At 49.4% G+C, this 15,457-nt stretch overlaps 1 protein-coding gene across 4 annotated transcripts in view; it reads right to left on the bottom strand.

Moving 5' to 3' along the window:
• WDR90 (WD repeat domain 90) overlaps nt 1–15,457 on the bottom strand; it is a 120,635-nt gene that overhangs the window by 58,562 nt on the left and 46,616 nt on the right. For 2 of the 4 annotated variants that reach the window (XM_063935055.1, XM_063935056.1), the window contains exons 13-23: nt 14,692–14,837; nt 14,178–14,235; nt 13,958–14,076; nt 13,061–13,222; nt 12,836–12,966; nt 11,216–11,332; nt 10,333–10,568; nt 2,492–2,631; nt 2,001–2,131; nt 1,440–1,570; nt 1,175–1,336 (exon numbers count right to left, since the gene is read on the bottom strand). In XM_063935055.1, the coding sequence (XP_063791125.1) occupies nt 1,175–1,336; nt 1,440–1,570; nt 2,001–2,131; nt 2,492–2,631; nt 10,333–10,568; nt 11,216–11,332; nt 12,836–12,966; nt 13,061–13,222; nt 13,958–14,076; nt 14,178–14,235; nt 14,692–14,837 (1,533 nt within the window). The remainder of the gene's footprint in view (nt 1–1,174; nt 1,337–1,439; nt 1,571–2,000; nt 2,132–2,491; nt 2,632–10,332; nt 10,569–11,215; nt 11,333–12,835; nt 12,967–13,060; nt 13,223–13,957; nt 14,077–14,177; nt 14,236–14,691; nt 14,838–15,457) is intronic. The other 2 variants (XM_063935057.1, XM_063935058.1) reach the window with 2 other exon arrangements.

Genomic DNA, 15,457 nt, shown 5'->3' with positions numbered 1-15,457 from the left:
CGTCTGAAACTGATAGTGACAGTTCTGTACCACAAACCTGAGGTACCCTTGGTGAGAAGGGCAAATTGGGACATGGAGGTAAGCATCCTTGATGTCCAGAGACACCATATAGTCCCCTTCTTCCAGGTTCGCTATCACTGCTCTGAGTGACTCCATCTTGAATTTGAACCTTTGTATGTAAGTGTTCAAGGATTTCAGATTTAAAATAGGTCTCACCGAGCCGTCCGGCTTCGGTACCACAAACAGCGTGGAATAATACCCCTTTCCCTGTTGTAGGAGGGGTACCTTGATTATCACCTGCTGGGAATACAGCTTGTGAATGGCTTCCAATACCGCCTCCCTGTCGGAGGGAGACGTTGGTAAAGCAGACTTCAGGAACCGGCGAGGGGGAGACGTCTCGAATTTCAATTTGTACCCCTGAGATACTACCTGCAGGATCCAGGGGTCCACTTGCGAGTGAGCCCACTGCGCACTGAATTTCTTGAGACGACCCCCCACCGTACCTGAGTCCGCTTGTAAGGCCCCAGCGTCATGCTGAGGACTTGGCAGAAGCGGGGGAGGGCTTCTGTTCCTGGGAAGAGGCTGCCTGCTGCAATCTTTTTCCCCTTCCTCTGCCCCTTCCTGTGAAGTGTGCTGAGAGCAATGGCGCACAGCTGCGGTGCTGTGCGCTACCTTATTGAAGACAGGACGTCTTCTGCCGCCGATTTTCCGGACCTCTTCTGCTCTTCTGGCTCTGTAAGGGGGACGGCGGCGCGGCTCTGGGACCCATCCATGGCTGGGCCTGTGATCGTCCCTCTGGAGCTAATGTCCAGTAGCCTAAGAAGCCCAATCCACTCTGCACGCAGGTGAGTTCGCTTCTTCTCCCCTTAGTCCCTCGATGCAGTGAGCCTGTTGCCAGCAGGTCTCACTGAAAATAAAAAACCTAATTTAAACTTTTACTCTAAGCAGCTCAGGAGAGCCCCTAGTGTGCACCCTTCTCGTTCGGACACAAAAATCTAACTGAGGCTTGGAGGAGGGTCATAGGGGGAGGAGCCAGTGCACACCAGCTAGTCCTAAAGCTTTTACTTTTGTGCCCAGTCTCCTGCGGAGCCGCTATTCCCCATGGTCCTTACGGAGTTCCCAGCATCCACTAGGACGTCAGAGAAATCAGGTTTTTGTGGTCTAGCAGCCTCACCTCTCTGGTGAGACGCCCGGTCTTGGGGTCCAGCCACAAGATCTTGTTGCCGGAGGTGGAGACCAGCAGGTGATAGGGGCGATGTGGGCTGAATGCGAGGCTCAAGGCACAGTCCAGCTTAGTGCTGTCTAGATCCAGTATGCTGACATCAATGCGCAGGAGCTGAAGGAACAAGAACAGGTGACGAGGAGGCAGAGTGAGTGAACCGTGCAAGGGAACGCACACATTAGCTAAACTGGGTTAAAGGCCATTGTTACTGAAGTACCTCATCTAATGACCGGCCGTGCATGACCGTCACAGTGAATTCGATAGGTCCAACAAACGCCAAGAGACATCCATCCCTGCTCAGCGACAAAGCCTGGGGTCCCTGCTCGGAGTTCTTGCACACCACGTTACCTGCGCATCAGATAGAGATCAGAGCTTTAATGGTCAAAGTAGTTACTTATATGGAAGAGAAGACAACAAAGGGAACAGATCTAGGATAACGGATGGTGGCAATAAGGACCAGTGAAGAGAGAGGCATCTGGATGCTACAGTAGCATTACTGCTTCAGAGCACTGGGGCAATGGGTAACTTTCCTACCAAGGCACTACCTGTGCTGAGTTTGTATGTTCTCCCCTCATTTTAGTGGATTTTCTCAGCACAAGACATGCTGGTAAGCTTAGTGCCTCTTTAAAAAATATGAAACCCTAGGTGCATGTGTGTTATACAATTTAGAGTGTAAGCCCCAATGGGGAAGGGACGTACGTGAAGGATTAAATATTCTCCGTATCGCAATTCATCATAGTTACAAATAATCCAGCCATGCAGAGATGTCATCACTCACCGAGCACCCGCAGAACGTGCTGTTCTTTGTGTCCAATGCTGTAGAGAGCCAGGGATCCCGCAGAGCAGGCACTGTACATCAGGCCGCCATCAGGGGAGAAGAGAAGGCCAGTAATGGCACCTCGGTGCTGCCTGTTACAGAGACAGATAAGTCGTACAGGAAATACTGCCATGCACAGTCCAAGAAGCAGCTTAGGCTGTAGAATGATGGAGAGACTGACAGCTGCCCGTCATCTGCTCCGCTACAGGACTTTACTAATTAATGAACCACTGAACCTAAAACTCAAGCTGTGACATCAACATAAACTGATATAACTGCTCCTAAATATATAGCAGGGTTATGTAATAGTGACTTGCCAGTTGTGCCGACGTGAAAATACTTGTGTACGTGGTGTTTTGGGAAAGTACATTTGTATTAAACATAGGTCAAACATTGCACCTAGTCTCCGACATCCAATGCAGCCAAGCCCCAGGCCGAGAACCGGTGCTTACTTGTGTTCGTATTGCATAGTGGTAGCCGTCACATCAAAGTATCTCACCACCCCGCTGCTGAAGCCGCAGGCCAAGGCCTGGCGGACAGGGTGAAAGGTCACCGTGCACGGAGTCTCCTCATTGGCTGCAAAGTCATACAGCTGCAAACACACAAGTGCAGAGAATAAATTGTAGACGTTGCTCATACGTAACAGAGACATTCTTTCTGGGACGCTGGACCAAGGGGTATAGCGCCTCCTCCAGGACGTTGTCACTATAAAATAATCAATATGTATATGCTCCTCGTTCCGGCGCAGTTACAATAAGGAACACTCCAGATGCAACTGAACTCAAAAATGGACCGTGGTGTAATTTAGGCGGACAACCTTGTTCCTTCCAGTGTAAAAGCACATTTTACTAGAGCCAATGGGCGGCCAATCTGTAAGCATACCCGCCAGAAGGGGCAGCTTTGGGCCTAGTGTTCCCCAGCTGGATGAATGAGAAAAGGATTTAACATAAGAATAAAAGCCCTGTTATGTGCTGCACATGGTTCTCTCATTTGCTTTGGTCATCTTATTATAGTAGTAGTCTCAAACGGATGTAAGGCCAGCTATGAGGCCCAGCCAGATCCCTAGCCCAGTAACCAGGCTCGATAGCTCACACAGATCTCAGACACTGACAGATGCTGTTTTATAGGGGATTCAGACGTCGGTAATCTGACCGTCGGGAAACTGCTTCCCTTATAGGGATGTCGGCTTTATTTGAAATGGGGGGGATCTTGGCAATGGGAGTCTCTGCTGGCTGTGAGATTACAGGGATCACCACACATGGAAATGCAGTCAGCTTCAGAGACTGTAACCTCACAATACATGGGACTATCTGTGAAAATAAGAATTTACTTACCGATAATTCTATTTCTCGTAGTCCGTAGTGGATGCTGGGAACTCCGTAAGGACCATGGGGAATAGCGGCTCCGCAGGAGTCTGGGCACAAAAGTAAAGCTTTAGGACTACCTGGTGTGCACTGGCTCCTCCCCCTATGACCCTCCTCCAAGCCTCAGTTAGGATACTGTGCCCGGACGAGCGTACACAATAAGGAAGGATTTTGAATCCCGGGTAAGACTCATACCAGCCACACCAATCACACCGTACAACTTGTGATCTGAACCCAGTTAACAGCATGATAACAGAGGAGCCTCTGGAAAGATGGCTCACAACAACAATAACCCGATTTAGTTAACAATATCTATGTACAAGTATTGCAGACAATCCGCACTTGGGATGGGCGCCCAGCATCCACTACGGACTACGAGAAATAGAATTATCGGTAAGTAAATTCTTATTTTCTCTGACGTCCTAGTGGATGCTGGGAACTCCGTAAGGACCATGGGGATTATACCAAAGCTCCCAAACGGGCGGGAGAGTGCGGATGACTCTGCAGCACCGAATGAGAGAACTCCAGGTCCTCCTCAGCCAGGGTATCAAATTTGTAGAATTTAGCAAACGTGTTTGCCCCTGACCAAGTAGCTGCTCGGCAAAGTTGTAAGCCGAGACCCCTCGGGCAGCCGCCCAAGATGAGCCCACCTTCCTTGTGGAATGGGCTTTTACAGATTTTGGCTGTGGCAGGCCTGCCACAGAATGTGCAAGCTGAATTGTACTACAAATCCAACGAGCAATGGTCTGCTTAGAAGCAGGAGCACCCAGCTTGTTGGGTGCATACAGGATAAACAGGGAGTCAGATTTTCTGACTCCAGCCGTCCTGGAAACATATATTTTCAGGGCCCTGACAACGTCCAGCAACTTGGAGTCCTCCAAGTCCCTAGTAGCCGCAGGCACCACAATAGGCTGGTTCAGGTGAAACGCTGACACCACCTTAGGGAGAAACTGAGGACGAGTCCTCAATTCTGCCCTGTCCGAATGGAAAATCAGATAAGGGCTTTTACAGGATAAAGCCGCCAATTCTGACACGCGCCTGGCCGAAGCCAGGGCCAACAGCATGACCACTTTCCATGTGAGATATTTTAAATCCACAGATTCAAGTGGTTCAAACCAATGTGATTTTAGGAATCCCAAAACTACATTGAGATCCCAAGGTGCCACTGGAGGCACAAAAGGAGGCTGTATATGCAGCACCCCCTTGACAAACGTCTGAACTTCAGGAACTGAAGCCAGTTCTTTCTGGAAGAAAATCGACAGGGCCGAAATTTGAACCTTAATGGACCCCAATTTTAGGCCCATAGACACTCCTGTTTGCAGGAAATGCAGGAATCGCCCCAGTTGAAATTCCTCCGTTGGGGCCTTCCTGGCCTCGCACCACGCAACATATTTTCGCCAAATGCGGTGATAATGCTTTTCGGTCACATCCTTCCTGGCCTTGATCAGGGTAGGGATGACTTCCTCCGGAATGCCTTTTTCCTTCAGGATCCGGCGTTCAACCGCCATGCCGTCAAACGCAGCCGCGGTAAGTCTTGGAACAGACAGGGTCCTTGCTGGAGCAGGTCCCTTCTTAGAGGTAGAGGCCACGGGTCCTCTGTGAGCATCTCTTGAAGTTCCGGGTACCAAGTCCTTCTTGGCCAATCCGGAGCCACGAGTATAGTTCTTACTCCTCTCAGTCTTATAATTCTCAGTACCTTGGGTATGAGAGGCAGAGGAGGGAACACACACACCGACTGGTACACCCACGGTGTTACCAGAGCGTCCACAGCTATTGCCTGAGGGTCCCTTGACCTGGCGCAATACCTGTCCAGTTTTTTGTTGAGGCGGGACGCCATCATGTCCACCTTTGGTTTTTCCCAACGGTTTACAATCATGTGGAAGACTTCTGGGTGAAGTACCCACTCTCCCGGGTGGAGGTCGTGCCTGCTGAGGAAGTCTGCTTCCCAGTTGTCCACTCCCGGAATGAACACTGCTGACAGTGCTATCACATGATTTTCCGCCCAGCGAAGAATCCTTGCAGCTTCTGCCATTGCCCTCCTGCTTCTTGTGCCGCCCTGTCTGTTTACGTGGGCGACTGCCGTGATGTTGTCCGACTGGATCAGCACCGGCTGACCCTGAAGCAGAGGTCTTGCTTGGCTTAGAGCATTGTAAATGGCCCTTAACTCCAGGATATTTATGTGAAGTGATGTCTCCAGGCTTGACCACAAGCCCTGGAAATTTCTTCCCTGTGTGACTGCTCCGCAGCCTCGCAGGCTGGCATCTGTGGTCACCAGGACCCAGTCCTGAATGCCGAATCTGCGGCCCTCTAGAAGATGAGCACTCTGCAACCACCACAGGAGAGACACCCTTGTCTTTGGTGACAGGGTTATCCGCTGATGCATCTGAAGATGCGATCCGGAACATTTGTCCAGCAGGTCCCACTGGAAAGTTCTTGCGTGGAATCTGCCGAATGGGATTGCTTCGTAGGAAGCCACCATTTTTCCCAGGACCCTTGTGCATTGATGCACTGACACTTGGCCTGGTTTTAGGAGGTTTCTGACTAGCTCGGATAACTCCCTGGCTTTCTCCTCCGGGAGAAACACCTTTTTCTGGACTGTGTCCAGGATCATCCCTAGGAATAGAAGACGTGTCGTCGGGATCAGCTGCGATTTTGGAATATTGAGAATCCAACCGTGCTGCCGCAACACTACTTGAGATAGTGCTACCCCGACTACCAACTGTTCCCTGGATCTTGCCCTTATCAGGAGATCGTCCAAGTAAGGGATAATTAAAACTCCCTTCCTTCGAAGGAGTATCATCATTTCGGCCATTACTTTGGTAAAGACCCGGGGTGCCGTGGACAATCCAAACGGCAGCGTCTGAAACTGATAGGGACAGTTCTGTACCACAAACCTGAGGTACCCTTGGTGAGAAGGGTAAATTGGGACATGGAGGTAAGCATCCTTGATGTCCAGAGACACCATATAATCCCCTTCTTCCAGGTTCGCAATCACCGCTCTGAGTGACTCCATCTTGAATCTGAACCTCTGTATGTAAGTGTTCAAGGATTTCAGATTTAAAATAGGTCTCATCGAGCCGTCCGGCTTCGGTACCACAAACAGCGTGGAATAATACCCCTTTCCCTGTTGCAGGAGGGGTACCTTGATTATCACCTGCTGGGAATACAGCTTGTGAATGGCTTCCAATACCGCCTCCCTGTCGGAGGGAGACGTCGGTAAAGCAGACTTTAGGAAACGGCGAGGGGGAAACGTCTCGAATTCCAATTTGTACCCCTGAGATACCACCTGAAGGATCCAGGGGTCCACTTGTGAGTGAGCCCACTGTGCGCTGAAATTCTTGAGACGGGCCCCCACCGTGCCTGAGTCCGCTTGTAAAGCCCCAGCGTCATGCTGAGAACTTGGCAGAAGCGGGAGAGGGCTTCTGTTCCTGGGAACTGGCTGTTTGCTGCAGCCTTTTTCCTCTCCCTCTGCCACGGGGCAGAAATGAGGAGCCTTTTGCCCGCTTTCCCTTCTGGGGCCGAAAGGACTGCGCCTGATAATACGGCGTCTTCTTATGTTGAGAGGCTACCTGGGGTAAAAATGTGGATTTCCCAGCAGTTGCCGTTGCCACTAGGTCTGATAGACCTACCCCAAATAACTCCTCCCCTTTATAAGGCAATACTTCCATATGCCTTTTGGAATCCGCATCACCTGACCACTGCCGCGTCCATAACCCTCTTCTGGCAGAGATGGACAGCGCACTTACTCTTGATGCCAGTCGGCAAATATCCCTCTGTGCATCACACATATATAAAAATGCATCTTTTAAATGCTCTATAGTCAGTAATATACTGTCCCTATCTAGGGTATCAATATTCTCAGTCAGGGAATCCGACCAAGCCACCCCAGCACTGCACATCCAGGCTGAGGCGATTGCTGGTCGCAGTATAACACCCGTGTGAGTGTATATACATTTTAGGATATTCTCCTGCTTTCTGTCAGCAGGTTCCTTAAGGGCGGCCGTATCAGGAGACGGTAGTGCCACCTGTTTTGACAAGCGTGTGAGCGCTTTATCCACCTTAGGGGGTGTTTCCCAACGTGCCCTATCCTCTGGCGGGAAGGGGTATGATGCCAATAACCTTTTAGGAATTATCAGTTTTTTATCGGGGGAAACCCACGCTTCATCACACACTTCATTTAATTCCTCAGATGCAGGAAAAACTACAGGCAGTTTTTTCTCACCAAACATAATACCCTTTTTAGTGGTACTTGTATTATCAGAAATATGTAAAACATTTTTCATTGCCTCAATCATGTAACGTGTGGCCCTACTGGAAGTCACATTCGTCTCTTCATCGTCGACACTGGAGTCAGTATCCGTGTCGGCGTCTGTATCTGCCATCTGAGGTAACGGGCGTTTTAGAGTCCCTGATGGCCTTTGAGACGACTGGACAGGCACAAGCTGAGTAGCCGGCTGTCTCATGTCATCAACCGTCTTTTGTAAAGAGCTGACACGGTCACGTAATTCCTTCCATAAGCCCATCCACTCAGGTGTCGACTCCCTAGGGGGTGACATCTCTAATACAGGCAATTGCTCCGCCTCCACATCATTTTCCTCCTCATACATGTCGACACAATCGTACCGACACACTGCACCCACACAGGGAATGCTCTGATAGAGGACAGGACCCCACTAGCCCTTTGGGGAGACAGAGGGAGAGTATGCCAGCACACACCAGAGCGCTATATATATACTGGGATAACCCTATAAAGAGTGTTTTTCCCTTATAGCTGCTGTTTTTATGATTACTGCGCCAAATTAGTGCCCCCCCCTCTTGTTTTTCTGTAGTGCAGGACTGCAGAGGAGAGTCAGGGAGACGTCCTTCCAGCGGAGCTGTGAGGGAAAATGGCGCCAGTGTGCTGAGGAGATAGGCTCCGCCCCCTTCTCGGGTGACTTTTCTCCCGCGTTTTGCTGTATTCTGGCAGGGGTTAAAATACATCCATATAGCCCTGGGGGTTATATGTGGTGTATTTTCGCCAGCCAAGGTGTTTTTATTGCTGCTCAGGGCGCCCCCCCCTAGCGCCCTGCACCCTCAGTGACCGGAGTGTGAAGTGTGCCTGAGGAGCAATGGCGCACAGCTGCAGTGCTGTGCGCTACCTTGTTGAAGACTGATGTCTTCTGCTGCCGATTTTCCGGACCTCTTCTTGCTTCTGGCTCTGTAAGGGGGCCGGCGGCGCGGTTCTGGGACCGGACTCCGAGGCTGGGCCTGTGTTCGGTCCCTCTGGAGCTAATGGTGTCCAGTAGCCTAAGAAGCCCAAGCTGGCTGCAAGCAGGCAGGTTCGCTTCTTCTCCCCTTAGTCCCTCGATGCAGTGAGCCTGTTGCCAGCAGGTCTCACTGAAAATAAGAAACCTAAAACTAACTTTTTCTAAGAAGCTCAGGAGAGCCCCCTAGATTGCACCCTGCTCGGTCGGGCACAAAAATCTAACTGAGGCTTGGAGGAGGGTCATAGGGGGAGGAGCCAGTGCACACCAGGTAGTCCCTAAAGCTTTACTTTTGTGCCCAGACTCCTGCGGAGCCGCTAATCCCCATGGTCCTTACGGAGTTCCCAGCATCCACTAGGACGTCAGAGAAAGAGCGTTACTATGGTGACTTACATCCAATCAGTGAGCTGCGTGTAAACAGCGGCCATGATCTTTATTATAGTCACCATTTTTCTATAGGGCACCACAATACCCCACAGCACTGTACAGTGGGGAATCTCACATTATACATAGAGCATGGCTGACCTGATTAACAAAATACTAGGCAAACATAAAACATACAGAAAATACAAAAGAAGCATATCGTGATGAGATGGGAACAGACAAGAGGACAAGAAATCAAGACAGCCCTGGCTCCAGGAGCTAGCAATCTAGTGTGGGGGCACCGGGCTGGCACAGAAGTGAAGGGTACAGGTTGTTGATGGAGATTGGTGTCACTGTTGTGCGCGCCCGACAGGCCTGTCATGTGACAGATACGTGAGATTGCCAAGAGCCAATGTGCATCTCAAGCCGCTTGTTAGTTTATCTCTTTCAGTGTCAATCGGTTATCGCAGAAGCCCAGCGGGAGCAGCGCTTCAGTAGAATTCACAAATGTGTTTTATGTCACTGAAGTGCAATGAATGTGCCTCATCTGATAAGAAATGCTCGCTGAGGTACAGATAGAGGCCTAATTCAGACCCGATCACTCCTCTGTGAATTTGCAGAGGTTTACGATTGGATAGTCGCCACCCAGACAGAGTGAAAAACTGCCCTGTGGCAGTCTGCATACGCCATGTGAAAAGCTTTGCAAACGCCGGTCAGCTGCAAATCCCTTCGCAACTCGCTCATCACCGAAGGATTTTTCCAGTCTGTGCATAGCCCAGGACCTACTCCTACAGTGCGATAGAATCAGGCTGATCGGGGCCGGAGCTGACGTCACACACCCGCCCTGAAAACGCTTGGGAACACCTGCGTATTCCCTGACACTCCCAGAAAACGGCCAGTTACCACCCCCAAACGTCCTATTCCTGTCAATCAGCCTGCGTTCGCCTAGCAATTAAAAAAAGATGCAAGATCTTTTCGCAGTTTGGCCTCGGCCCTGCGCTTTATGATCCGTATGCATGCGCAGTCATGCGATAATCATCCGACTTGCGATTTCGCACAACAGCGATCAGGTCTGAATTAGGCGTCTCAGATAAATGAACCTGTGCAATGGTGATTACTGTAGTATTTGATCACACATTTACAATTTGTAAGATCATATCCAAGGTCCGCACTGGTCTCTGTGTGCACAGTAACACTGGCTGTGGGGCATAGATCTCTTTTATACAGATGAGGCAATGAATTTGCTTCTACTGATGTTATTTAGAAGCCTGCGACACAGTCCCCGGTCACTGCAGAAGAGACCTGTGCGGGGTGTCACATTACCTGCTGCAGGGTACACAGGTCCCAGATTCGGATCGTGTTGTCGCAGGATACAGTGGCAAGCTGAGGCTGAGACGGGTGGGTGGAGAAGGCTAGAAGGGAGTCTGTATGTGAGCGCATGAGAGTCTGGTAACTGCGGGAGGGCACATCCAGGACCCCCAGCTCTCCACTTCTAGTACAGGACAGGACACGCAGACCTTCTGGACTGATGCACACACAGCTCACCGGACCCTCGTGTTCTGCAGGAGGAGAGCCGAGACAGTTACACATTTATCACATCATTCTCCTATACCAACACATACACGTACTACGAAGGTCCAAGTAGGACCAAAACGTCGGAATGACTGTCTTAATATTGCTTGAATAAAAATTGTTGAACCCCCTGGATGAAGACTGGTGAGTACACTCCCTATATATATATATATAATGCTTTCATTTACTTGTTGAAGTCCTTGGAGTGCCGCCCACTACGTTTGGTATATTGTGGTGGAGAGACATCGGGGTCAGCACCCGGGCCCGCTGAATGTGCATTGTGAGTGCCGGTTACTTCATCAGGGATACATATATATATATATATATATATATATATATATATACACATATACATATACATATACACACACATATACATATGTGTGATACAAAGGTGTCACAGGGTAACAATGGTAATATATATATATATATATATATATATATATATATATATATACACACACACATACATACATACACATATATACACACACACACATATACATATGTGTATATATATATATATATACATACACACACACACATACATATGTATACACACACACACACACACACACTTAAGCCAAGGTGCGAGATGCACAAAACGCTAATGATTACCACAGCAACAACTTACCCGCTTCCAAGAAGACCCCAGTAAAGTCTAAGGGCCACAGGCGCAAGTAGCCATCCTCCGACCCGGTGGCACAGTAGGTGGCAGAGATACAAAGGCTGTTTACAGCAATACCTGGACCTGAGAGTAGAAGACAGACAGGTGTCACAGGGTAACAATGGTAATAGGATGGCATTACACTGCCGTATGGTCATCTTCAGAAGACTGGGTGAGAGGACCTCATAACCAGCTACAGCGAAATCGTCACTCAAAGGCTAATCACAGGGGGATTCTGAAACGCCAGGTACAGACGTCCCCAAACTATGGCAGGCATTAACGAGAATCCCGACCGGCACAATCCCGACATATTCTCCCTCCGTGGGTGTCCACGACACCCATAGAGGGAGAATAAATTAGTGTGCCGAGCCCGCAAGGGGCTGCGTTGCGCTCGCCCCCCTGTCGGGATTCCGGTGACTGTATTCCGACCGCCGAGATCCCGTCTAGCGGGATTTCATACTGATCCCTGTGCTGTATAGGAGTCAGCAAGGTAAAGGTAGGGACCCTCCGATAATTCTACTCAACCACTAGGAACTTTGCAATTATTCCCAGGTAACTCGGCCTTGATAAATTAAGGCGTCAAAGCGGGTGTAGAAGCCAACACCCCACTGGATGATGAATATATTACAGTACTCAATAATGCCCTCTCCCCACACATCAGTCTGCGGTTATGTTCATATTGCCCAGTAACATCTGGCTTTCCTCTTTAACCCATGAAGCCTTTAGCATAAGCTATTGCAGTGCAACGACCGATACATGGAATTCTGGGCGCGATTCAGAGATGGGTGCATATGCTGTCACAGCTGCGATTTAGTACGCAGCGGCTGTGCGAAAATATGCTAGAGTTTTGTTTTGTGACCCCCACTGGAAATCGGCCACTTGTGTACGAAGACGCAGACATCACGCACATTGGTCGATAATCCACATATGGTCACCGGAGACATACAGTATTACCTGCGTACGGGATCGCAGTTGCAATCTGTATCACGCCCCTGAAATGACCTTGACACTGAGACCGTCGCAAGAACATCACGGCACATGCTCAGTGGCAAAAAAATAGCTCCACACCATATAACATTGCGCCCATATAGCCATATTCCTGTCTGTGTGCACAAACACTGTTATGTGTATTAATTTATTATTTATTACCAGTTATTTATATAGCACACACATATTCCGCAGCGCTTTACAGAGAATATTTGGCCATTCACATCAGCCCCAGTGGACCTTACGATCTATTTTCCCTACCACATGTACACGCACACACATTCATGTTAGGGTGAATTTTTGTTGGGATCCAATTACCCTACCAGTATATTTTTGGATTCTGGGTGGAAACCAGAGCACCCAGGGGAAACCCATGCAGGCACGGGGAGAATAAACAAACTCCACACAGTTAGGGAAATGGTGGGAATCAAACCCACGACCTCAGTGCTGTGAGGCAGAAATGCTAACCATTACACCAACCATGCTGCCCAAATTCTTAATGCTGATGGAAAGAGATTACCAGTAGGATAACTACATGCAGCAAGACTATATGAGGAACAACACAGTCCCATAATGCACTGGACAGCACAGCGTTCTCACCAGAGCTGAAGGTCTGCTTCTCCCGTCGCTCGCTGTGTTGGGGCGGATTCGGCTGCAGGCGGCGCACATTAGACAGTACCATGTTCTTGTAGTCTATCTCTAGGATGTGCCCGCTGCGGCTGCACACGTAGCTGAGGAAAGAGTGAGTCACATGTAAGTGGACAGGCGGACCTGGCTCTAGAACAGGCGGCTCTGAGTCAGTTCTCTCTACACAGCACTACTTACAGCGTCCGGTCTTCAGGCTCTCTATCAGGACTGTGTCCAACTTCAAAGGCTAGGTCTGTGAACTCCAAATTGTGGAATTCCCCCAAATTAACTGGGCAGGACCGCAATGAGCCACTACGCACCCGCCACAAGCGGATATTGTCCCTCCCGCACGATACCATCCTGTAAGTGGGGAGATTGCTCTTAGGTCACGTAGGACAATGCACAGAAACGATCATTTTCTAAGAGCTTTAAAATGCAACCATAAATTCTCCCAAATCATCATTAATTACATAAGACAAGTGACAGTCACATGACCCACCAGGTCAGATCTGCCCCCAAAATATTAAAAGATCGATCAGATGGGTAATGCTTAGAATATTTCACATGGATTGCCATCTTATAAATCCTCTGGATCCCTTATAATAGCATGAACTATAACAGCACAGTACCAGCTATTGGATGCCAGTCTTTACATCCAAAAACAACTTCTATAGGCGCCTTCCTAGGAGATGTACATACATCATGTAACCTGACCTGTGGGAGTCTGTGAGGGCGCTTATAATCCTCGTTATTCACAAGGTTTAAATGTAAAGAGATAAGTTGAAGTAGTTCATCTGCCCCCAGAACTAGGGTAGGTCAAACTGCCATTTATCTCCCAGCATGCTCTGCCCACTGACCAGCAACAGGTCAAGTTCCACTAGCTGTCTGCAATCCCACGGTTGGTGTAATGGTTAGCATTGAGGCTGTGGGTTCAGTTCCCACCACGACCCTAACTGTGTGCATGTTCACCCTGTACTTGCGTGAGTTTTCTATGGGTATGCCCGTTTCCTCCCACAATTCAAAAACATATATTATACCATGTGCATATAAAAGTATTTCTGCTCACTATACTTCACTGAGCTGCAGTAATAATACCTGGTGTCATCAAAGAATGCAATCTTCATAGTGTGGATGTCCACATCTGTATGAGCCTTCGCCAGGACCACGACCTCTCCACCGTGGCCGGCCTGAGACGTGTTCCACACAACCACCATCTGCAGAGGAGAAACCAAAAGCCAAGGTGCTGAGGACCTGATCCCATGGACTCGCCACCGTCACCTACACCCTCTATCTGGGAGGGCAGATATCTACTTACATTTTTCCCATGTCCGTCCTTCCCAACGCCGCACAGGACCGAGCCAGTGTGTGAGAAGCTGGAAGAGACATCATAGTAACATGCTTACTGAGAGATTCAGTCGCTAGAAAGCTGCAGTCGGGCTAGATCAATCTCCAGATATAACTAGACCTTCATCAGGTGTAACCTACTGTAAGAGAGGTACAACCTGCTATACAGAAGTGTCCAACTTGGTCTAGTCATGGCACACAGGGAGCACGAGAGCCGCCAGCTCCCGTGCGACTTGGCTAGTGCCGGGCGTCTTTTTTCCTCGAAAATGTGTCTTATTCGCATCACTATGGGTATTATATCCGATTGGTATTAATACGTATTATTTATGAGTCAAATGTAACCAGAAGGAGATAAAGCATTATAATAAAGCACACAAAAAATGATGTAAGCCGCTTTCTGTCAGAGCGCCATATCTCTACACACGGTGCAGCAGGCTCTGTGGGCTTATCCCCTAGGTTTCTTCCAGGAGAGCACCAGATCTTACCTTAGGTACGACACTGAGTGAGCGTGGGTTTTGAACATGGCGAGGCAGCTGCCTTTCTGGAAGTGCCAAAGCCGCACCATGCTCAGTGCGCCAGTCTGTGCGGATGCCAGGAGGGTGCAGCTGCCATTAAATGCCAGGGCAGATACCTGCAAGAGTAGGACAGTGAGAAGGCAGGGCAGTGGCACAGTGTACGTAAGAGGATGTAAAAGTTTCCTATCTCTGCTCATTACAGGAAGCCAGCCACAGTGAGGTTTTAACACTTAGCTGAAGGACCATAGCATTACAGAGCAGGGCCGTCACACAGAGCATGGGGTATGTACCCAGGGGGCCTTCCCCAGGTATCGGTAGCAGAGACGGCATACAGCACTGAGCCAACCATCCGTTACTACACATCACATGTGCAAGGGTTAATCGTAGGCCTTTTTCTCTATCAGCAGCACCCGTCAGGGCAATGTGTAGGTTTACCTGTACCTGTTACCAGTGAAGGCCGGACAGAACAGGACTTGAGCACACGTGTCTTTATGCCTGTAACCTGTGCGCTCAGCCGTAGTTATACCCAGGAGATAAAGAGTAGGATTCCCCAGCCACTGGTCCTAGAGGTGTAAGGTGTCTGCCTGTAGACTCCCGACACCCCTTTATGGCTAAGCTGGAGGGATCAGACAGCCTCACTGGTAGAAGAGGGGTCCCTTCAGATTGACCGTTTCCTTGTGCCCCTCCCTCTCTCAAAGCCATGCTATATTTACCACTATTGCTCATTTTCCACAAA

Source organism: Pseudophryne corroboree, chromosome 7 (assembly GCF_028390025.1).
Source record: "Pseudophryne corroboree isolate aPseCor3 chromosome 7, aPseCor3.hap2, whole genome shotgun sequence".
Lineage (NCBI taxonomy): Eukaryota > Metazoa > Chordata > Amphibia > Anura > Myobatrachidae > Pseudophryne > Pseudophryne corroboree.
This window is presented reverse-complemented; position numbering and strand designations above follow the sequence as displayed.